The 8,822-nt window shown below is 56.0% G+C and overlaps 1 protein-coding gene across 2 annotated transcripts; it reads right to left on the bottom strand.

The window, feature by feature from the left end:
- Window positions 1-269: 269 nt before the first annotated feature.
- On the bottom strand, window positions 270-8,711 carry CCS (copper chaperone for superoxide dismutase). 2 transcript variants are annotated; one of them, XM_036763042.1, is made up of 8 exons: window positions 8,443-8,711; window positions 8,031-8,103; window positions 2,538-2,687; window positions 2,114-2,291; window positions 1,249-1,309; window positions 898-975; window positions 715-818; window positions 270-622 (listed from the first exon to the last, which is right to left on the bottom strand). In XM_036763042.1, exons 1-8 carry the CDS (start codon window positions 8,497-8,499, stop codon window positions 469-471), a joined length of 855 nt encoding a protein of 284 aa, XP_036618937.1. In that variant the 5' UTR covers window positions 8,500-8,711; the 3' UTR covers window positions 270-468. The 2 variants fall into 2 exon arrangements, with proteins under 2 accessions (XP_036618937.1, XP_036618938.1); XM_036763043.1 differs by having other exon boundaries at window positions 8,031-8,146; window positions 8,443-8,629.
- Between the last annotated feature and the right edge of the window lie 111 nt (window positions 8,712-8,822).

Genomic DNA, 8,822 nt, shown 5'->3' with positions numbered 1-8,822 from the left:
TCAATCCATAAATTACCCACGTCCATAAAAATTTGTTGGTTTTTTTTTTTAAAGAAGAGAACTAGATGCTCCCTCCCTAGGGTGAGAAACACCATCCATGCTGTCAGACTCAGCTGATGAGTGGAAAAGAGAAGGGGTCTATTTAGAAATGAAGGTGTTTTACCAACGAAAGCTACCAATACAAATTAAATTGATCACATGTCAATCGGAAACAGACGCTGGCTATATCCTTTCTCTTCTGAGCGGGAGGTGAACAACAAAGACGAGTATTAAGCTCGATAGGAAAATAAACCTTTAATTTGAAGAGAAAGACACTGAGGAGAAGAAGCCACTCCAGAAGAGCTTGGCCTGCTTGGCACTGGGGTGGATGGCTGGTCCCAGAAAGGAGGGGAGGTGTTCTGATTCGACATCATTGGAGCCTCTCAGGGAGGACTCTGAGAAGGCTCAGGCCATCTCAGCAGCGTCAGATCAAAGGTGAGCCGGGGTCTGTGCAGGCTTCCTTCGCCCTTCACCAGCGAGGGGCCGGCCCCGCTCTTCCCAGATGGTGAGGCCGTCACAGGTGCAGATCTGCTTGGGGTTCTGGAAGAGGCCGGCTGAGCGAGCAATGATGCCACAAGCTAGCCTACAGGAGACAGAGGGTGATGGTTGGTCTGGACTGTGAAGGGACCCTTCCCTGACCCAAAGGCTCCAAGCAGAGGGGAAGGGTTCCCTCACCTCTCTCCAGAGTTTCCGGTGACCTTGGAGAGCGGGTGTCCTCCCTGACCCAGGTCATCTTCACCTGCATCAATGACCAGGCTTCGGCCAATGATGTCCCACACCTGCAGAGGCAGCGACTCTTAGGCCCTGCCTGGACAGAAGCCCCTCCCCCCCAGCGGGTCAGCTGCCTCAGGCTCTCACCTTGAGCTTCTCGTCCTCCATTCTGAAGGTCGCTCTGCCATCAGCACTGGCATAGACGTTCCCCAGATCTCCCAGGTGCTGAGGGGGCAAAATAGCTGAGAGGCCTCCTTGCTCCTTGGCCCTGACTTCAGCCAGAGCAGGAAGAACGAGAAAGCACCTGGGGTCTCCTCGCCCTCCTGCCCACCTGCTGCCACCCCTGGGCGCCAGCCCCAGCCTCAGGACAATCACTAACTACCTCACAGGGCCACAGCATCCTCAGCTGTAAAATGAAGGGTCGGTCGGATGGCCTCTGAAGTCCCTTCCATCCCTAAAGCCAGAGTGGCATGATCCCTTTCTGGCACTAGCACTTACCCGCTGGGTGTCCTTGGGGCCACCATGGGGCATTCCATCAGGGTTGAAGTGGTCTCCACAGCTACAACCCAAAGGCATTTTGTGGGCATGGAGGAAGCCACCCACCTACTTCAGATACTCCTGGCATTAAATGTGCAGGAGCAGAAATGGCTGGTGGATGGACCTGGTCCCATAGGGGCTTGTGAACACTTCTGCTCCTTTTTCCTCCTCAGGGCCCTGGTCCTGGCCCCTCCCCTCCCCCATCATTATGTCCAGTCCACTCAAAGACCTGGGGGCACCTGCCTTTCTGCAAGGACCACAAAGCCTCATGGGCTTTCTGGGCAGTTTCCCTACATCTCTCTTTAGCAAGCAATCACCAAGCATTTATTAAGCTCCTATGGAGTACCAGGCCCTGCGTAGACACCGGAATACAAAGAGAAAAGGGGACAGCCCTGGCCCTCAGGGAGCTTCCAGTCTGAGGAGAGGCAGCAAATTCACAGATGGGTAAATCGAGTTCACATACAAATAAACACAAAGTGACTGGATGGAGAGGCAGGATGCTAACAACGGGGAATGAGGAAAGGGCCAAGGGTGTTCCAGGCAGGGTGGGCAAACAGATAGAATGTCCTGTGAGGGAACCTCTGGCTAAGCTGCTTTGGCTGGCCAGGTGAATGGGCAAAGGAGAGCAGTCTGTGCGGCATCCTGGCAGCAGTAGGGAGCCAATGAGATTCCCTGAGGGAGTGACAGAGTTTGAGGGTTATGTGTCCTGCCCTCCTTTCAGAGTCTACTGGCGATCCAGGGCATTTGAGAGCCCAGTAAAAAGGGCAGATACACCCAGGGAGGACACAAGACTGAAAGAAAGTCATCCACAAGGGCTCCTACCCACCTAGCACAATTTTGGGTCAAGTCCCCATACTGATGAACGTGGAGGCCATGGGGCCCAGGCTCCAGGCCATCGATCGTCCCCTCGATGAGGCAGCATCGGGGGGACACTTGTAGGAAGCGCACAACTCCCTGCACGGCCCCAGGCTTCCCCAACATGGCCACAGCTGCCCCCAGGTTCTCTGTAAGACGTGACAGGTGAGCTGCCCTCCCCCTCCCCACCCCCGGTCCCAGGCTTCCTTTTCTCTAGCAATGATGAGCCTTCCTATTCCTAGGATGTGAAGACCCCCCCCCCCCCAGTACCCAAAAACTTCTTTCTTCTCAGAAGCCAAGAATCTTGCCTTGAACGTTCTCCCCACCCCCGCCCTGGGCTTCCTTCAGGCCTCACGTCCTCTTCCGAAGCCCCCTCCCTGCCACAACCCTAAGACCTGGGTTCTCAGGAAGCATCCGGCTGCCCATGCCCTTGAGCACTGCCTGGCGCCCTGTATCCTCCAGGAGACTCTGCACCTCCTGGCTGGGCAAGGTGGTGGTCACGAGGACACTCTGATTCTCCAGTTGTACCTCTACTCCCTGGATACCTACGAGAATAAAGAAGGAGGAGGGAGAAACACCAACAAAGGGAAGAAGGGAGGAGGCCCAGCTGATTCCATGGCAGCCCCTCTGCAGCACAGATGTGTATCCCAATGGTCACAGATGAGGCAAGAGAAGCCTTGGGCCAGACACCTAGGCTCCAATGGCCTACATCCCTCAGTGGGCCCCTGCACCGGGATGCTCCCCCTTTAGCCTCACCTTCCTTGGCCTAACTCAGGCCCGGTCCACCCCCCTCTAAGGAAGGGGCTCTTGGGGCCCACAGAGCCAGGGAAAACAAAACCAAACACAGCCCTCTAACTTTCTTTTCTTTTTTTTCCCCATTTCTCCCTATTTTATTTTAAAAATCATTTAAATAATATTTTGTTTTTCCAATTATATGTAAAGACAATTTTTAACATTCATTTTTACAAAATTTTGAGTTCCAAATCTCTAGCTTTTTCACTAGCCTCTATCAGAAATTTAGCATTTCCTCCGACTTGAAAAACATGATTCTGAGAATGGACCCACTGGCTTCACCAGACAGACTGCCCAAGGGGTCTTGGGCACAAAAATGGTGAAGAACCTGGCTCCAAAAGGAAGACGAGGCTGGGAGGAGAATCACTCAACGGCTGAGCCTCCACCCAGATGAAAATTGGCCCAGTGTGGCAGATGGGGGAGGGGGAGCAGGTGGGAGATCTGGATTCAAATCACAATCAGCCTCTTACTACCTTGGGCAAGCTGCAACCTCTCTGACCCTCACTTTGGCAGAAATGTGGAATTTAAGCACTGGAAGGCACTTTGGTGACACTGGGCTGACCCCCACTGGGCTGGGCCTCCCCTGGAAGAAGGCAAGTGCCTTCCACTTTGGGCCACCTCTGTTTAGGGGTGAGAGTGGGCTTCAAAGATCTGAAGGGCTATGATGCACAGGAAGGGCCTGCCTTGCTCTGCCTGGCCCAAGAGGGCAGAACCAGGAGCCATGAATGGAGGGAAAAGGCAGACATAGTCTCCAGTTTGGTGGAAGGGAAAAGTGTTCTCTGATGTCCAGCAGAGCAAGGCTGTCCCCTCCTTCCCGGACCAGTCCTTCAAACACTTGACATGGCCCCCTCCATCTGTTTTCCAGCCTCCACCCCCAGCTCATCTGACCAATCCTCTACACCTTTCTCCACCCCATGGGCCTTCTTCTGGATACACCGGTTTATCCATGGATAGGTCAGTGGGCAACCAGGTGTGGTCTGACTGGGGCCAAGGATAGGGGCCACAGCCCCACTTTAAGCAAACTAAGACTGCCCTAGACTTCTGGGCTGTTCCAACACACCACAGGACCGATCCAGGCGAAGCCAGCCATGCACACAGCTACTGTGATTGTTATAAGCACTTTCCTCATGTCCTTTCATTCGATGTTCATGACAAACCCTGTGAGGGAAGTGCTGAGAATCCCTGGCCAAGGCCATCCTGGTTACCCTCAAGAATGTTTGTTGATGCAGTGGCCAACGAGCCCTCCAGGGGGCGCCGTCTGACAGCGAGAGCAAGGCACATGTTCAGCCAGACCCACTGGCTGGGGCTGTTGGCTTAATGATACTTCCTGGTTACTAAGAAGGGATTAAAAAACAGTTTCTGGAAGGCAGCAGTATTGAGGATGCAACGAAGGCCAAAAAACAAAATTTTTAAAAAGGGGTAAGGGGCACTTTCTTTAAATGCACAGAAGAGAACAGAAGGGAAGGGAAAACCAGACAAGTGGGAAAGCTTTGGAAGCGATGTGACTGGTTTAAATTCAGACAGGACGAGGCTACCCATTCTTGGCACTGGGTGATGCTCACATTTGGAGGTCTCTGAGGAGGAGTCCAGAACAGCAAAAACAACTCTAAATTTTCTTTTCAAATGCCGTGTCTGACTCAGGCCTCCAGAGTCCTCTCTCCCCACTAGGCTGCCCCACGACCTCCTTGGTCATCCCTGAATTGAGGAGGCCAATGATGGGGCGTGGCCCGCTAGATTCAGCCCAATGATCCCAGAGCCTCGTGGTTCCAACCATGGAGTCCCCCTGTCAGCTCTCGTCCCAGGATCATCTGTACATTTGCTGGGCATGCCATCTGTGCTTTTATTTTAGTCTTTGATAAGAAATGCTGAACAGCCCCAGGTCACACAGGCCTGGGCACACTCCTTTCTAAACTGGCCTCCAACCATTGATGACTACTCTGGGGGTCCAGCCAGGTAGCTAGGTCCAGAACTACCAGGACCAAAAAAGACACAAGGTGGGTCTGGTGTGGACGGCCTGTGCCAGTGGAGGGAGGGTGGGAGGCATGAGAGCAGGGGAGAACAGTGCTGAGTTCACGGGGCCGAGGAAGGGCCGGCTGCCAGAAGTCTGACTCCAAGAGGCTCCTTTATGGCTCCCCTTTCTAGCAGACCCTGAGGAGCCACACAGGCCCATCTCCTCTCTCTGCCTTTTAGACTTCAGGGAGCCTCATGAGCCAGCAAGATTGGGGAGGGGGCAGAGCAGGACAGGAGCTAAGGGTCGATAGCTTGAGGGATCCTCCTTCTTTCCTGATATCCTGGAGAAGCTTCGTGGAGGGGCCAGGAGAAACCCAATCTTCCTGTGTTCCTGACCTGGCTCCCTATAGCATGAGGTAAGCCTAGGAGGCTAGTGTCTTTTTGTGACTGGTGGGTGCTGTGGTTCAGCCAATAGGACTCTGGGCTGAAAATCAGGCACATGCCACTAACTAGCTGTTTGGCCATGGCAGGCCCTTTCCTGCCTGCTCAGGGCCTCAGTTTCCTCATCTGAACAATGAATTAAACCCTGGGATGCTCATTCCCAGCCTCCCTGGCCTTGGTTTCCTCCAAAGACCTCACCAGGATGTGGCTAGGAGATCATTTTCACAGTTCCAGCTGTTTTTCAGACTGGCCCCATGACTTCATATAGGGAAGTATTCTCCTGGTCAGGAGAATACTCCCTCAAAGCAGGCTAGGCTGGCCTCTGGTCTGCAGCTGCTGGCCTTACAGTGTGGACTGGGAGGGCCCTCAAAGGCTCGGCCCCTCGCTTGCTTACCAGGCTCAGCCGGCCAGAAGGTGGGGGAGGTGAAAGAAGCCTAGGACTGTCTGGCTGCAGGGGCTGCTTGCTCCCCATGCCCCAGGCCAGGCTCCTCCAGGTGAATGTTAGCCTGGGCTAGGAAGGGAAGGATTCCAAGGTGTGGGGGATTTGGAGAGGGACTATCGGGAGAAGACAGTGCTTATGGGACCTGGGGCCTCCCCTCACCCTTCCTGTGCCTCATCTGTACGAGCTGGTATGGTCTACAAGTACCTTCTGCCTCTGGTCTCTGCCGTGATTTTGCCTCCCCACCTGTCACCTTCAATGTCTTCCCCTGGCCCAGCCCCAAGCTCCCTCATTTTATGGAGGAGACTGAGGCTTACAGAACAGGGAGTGAGACAGCCGGGTTCCCGCCTCTGGACAAGGACAAGGTGGCCCCAGATGGTCTGTCGGGCCCTTCCCAGACTCACCTCAATGACCCCTGACCCCAGACTCTTGGGCAGCTTCCATGCAACCAACATTTATTAAGCACTTACTAAATCCAGCCCTGCCCTCATGTCTATTTATCTATGTACAAGAGGAATGTAAATTAAACTTGGGGGAATAAGAGGATGGGGCACCAAGGAAGGCCCCAGGACAATGGAGTAGCTGAGCAGGACCTTGAAGGCACATAAGGATTCCAAGAGCCAGAGATGAGAAGGGAAGGCACTGTGGGCAGGGGAGACAGCCTGTGCAAAGATAGGGAGGAACTGAGATGGAGAAGCAGCAAGAAGGCCGTTTGGCTGGAACACAGATTACAGAGTGAAAAGGTCCGGCCAATCAGGCTGGCAGAGCCAGGGTGCCAAGGACTTTCAATGTCAAAGAGGAGAGAACAAGAGAAAGACATCGAGAGAGAGAGAGAGAGAGAGAGAGAGAGAGAGAGAGAGAACACGGAGGGAGGGAGAAGGGAGGGAGAGAGAGGGAGGGGGAGGGGGAGGGGAAGGGGGGGAGAGGGAGAGACAGGGAGGGGGAGGGGGGGAGAGGGAGAGAGGGAAAGAGAGAAAAGGGAGGGAGGGAGAGGGGGGAGGGGGAGGGGAAGGGGGGGAGAGGGAGAGACAAGGAGGGGGAGGGGGAGGGAGGGAGAAGGGGAGGGGGGGAGAGGGAGAGAGCGAAAGAGAGAAAGGCTGGGGGGGAGGCGGGGGGAGGGGGAGGGGAAGGGGGGGAGAGGGAGAGACAAGGAGGGGGAGGGGGAGAGGGAGAGTGGGGGGAGAGAGAGAGAGAGAGAAAAGGGAGGGAGAGAGAAGGGAGGGAGAGGTGGGGAGAGGGAGAGACAGGGAGGGCGAGGAGGAGGGGGGGGGAGGGGGAGAGGGAGAGAGGGAGAGAGAGGGAGAGAGAGAGAGAGAGAGGGAGGGAGAGGGAGAGAGAGGAGGGAGTGCTAGGGGAGAGAAGATGTGGTCAGACCCAGCATCTTAGGAAGATCTTGGCGGCCACTTGGAGGCTGAGGCTGGAAACAGAAATCATTAGTCCAGGGAGGTGGTGCTGAGGCCTGCCGACGGGAGGAGGGGGAGGGGGGCGGGCCGGGGCTGGGAAGAGAAGAGGAGTGAGAGACTTATTGCTTGAGCATCTGCCCTGAGCCAGGAATCCAGAAAGGCGTTGTGGGAGGTAACCCCTGAGCCGCACCCTGAAAGAAGACCTGGAATGTAAGCTGCAGAGGTGGTGGGAGGATGTGGGGGTGTGCTGGCATTCCTCGAAGGGGGCATGCCTACGCAAAGACACAGAGGTGATACTGGGGAGGGGGCTTAGGAGCCTCAGTGAGAAGGGGGCGCACCCACATCCAGAGAGGGGTCCAGCAGTTGTTGGAGGTGGACTGGATAGAGACAACCCAGAGGCATGGAGCAGAGGTGACAACGGAGGGAATTAAGGAAAAAGGGAGCAAAGCTTTGGGGTCCTCCCAAACCTTAGGAGCCGGGGAGGAAGATGCAGCAAAGATGGGGAAGGGTGGGGAGGGGAGATGGGAGGGGCCGGAGTCAAGAGGAAGGGCCGCCATGACAGAGTCAAGGTCTGCAAAAAGGTTAAGGGGAGGGCAGATGAGAAGGGCCGGGGTCAGGAGGAAGGGCGGCCATGACAGAGTCAAGGTCTGCAAAAAGGTTAAGGTAAAGAAGTCTCCAGAAAAACACTTGGCAGCCGAGGCCCTAAGACCACCGCCCTAGACCTGGGAGCTGCCCCACAGGCCATTGGGCCACGCCACCGCGCTTTTACTAACAGGAAAACAGGCTCAGAGAAGGCAGGAGGTGGGAGGGAGGGGATTCGAACCCAAGCCCTCAGTCTCCAAACCCGGGCCTCGCTCTCTTACCTGCCACGCCACGCAGGGATGTCTGCACCGAGTCCACGCAGCTCTGGCAGCTCATTTGCACAGCAAACTCCAGCTGTGGGAGACAGAGCTATGCGGCCAGGTGGTCCGGAGCTAAGCTGAAGAGGGCGGACAGAGTGGAAGGGCGGGGCTATGCCGGTGGGGGCGGGGCTATGTTAATAAGAGCGATGGGAGGGCGGGGCTGTGCCGATGGGGCGGGGACAGAAGGGAGAGGGGTTACTATGCCAAAAAGGGGCGGTGCTTCCCAACCCCACGTGACTCGCTGCTCACGCCCAGGTAGCTACCCAGACGGCCCCACCACCCCGACCCCCACCCCCACCCCCCGCACCCCACCTCGCTCCCCAAAGGCTCCCTCAGAGCGCCCCAGCCCTACCGAAATCCGCTTGCCCCTCACCGTGCATGCTGTCTTGCTGTCCCCAATCTGAGCAGGCGCAGCTACAGCGGAATCCATCTTCAACCTCCCAAAGCCAGTACGACTCTCCCAGTGACGCCTAAAGTCTACTGCTAGGGCGGGGCCATGAGACCTTTGGCTCCTTTTACGTATCCACAGACGGACTTAGAGTCCGCCCTCCGCCCGGCTCAGGACTCTAGTTAGCTACTCACCCGACAGATTGGCAGTCCGGACTCATAGACTCCGCCCCTTTCCTCCTCCGGATCGCGGTTAGCCACTCACCAATCAGAAGAGTCCAGAGGGGGCGGTACCTCCCGCCTCATAGGTCCAGCCCTCTCACTCGTCTTCCCGACCGCGTGCGGCCATTGGCCAGGCTCGAGAGT

This window comes from Trichosurus vulpecula, chromosome 6 (genome assembly GCF_011100635.1).
Source record: "Trichosurus vulpecula isolate mTriVul1 chromosome 6, mTriVul1.pri, whole genome shotgun sequence".
In the NCBI taxonomy this organism is placed as follows: Eukaryota; Metazoa; Chordata; class Mammalia; order Diprotodontia; family Phalangeridae; genus Trichosurus; species Trichosurus vulpecula.
Note: the sequence above shows the minus strand (reverse complement) of the source record. Positions and strands in the feature narration are given on the sequence as shown.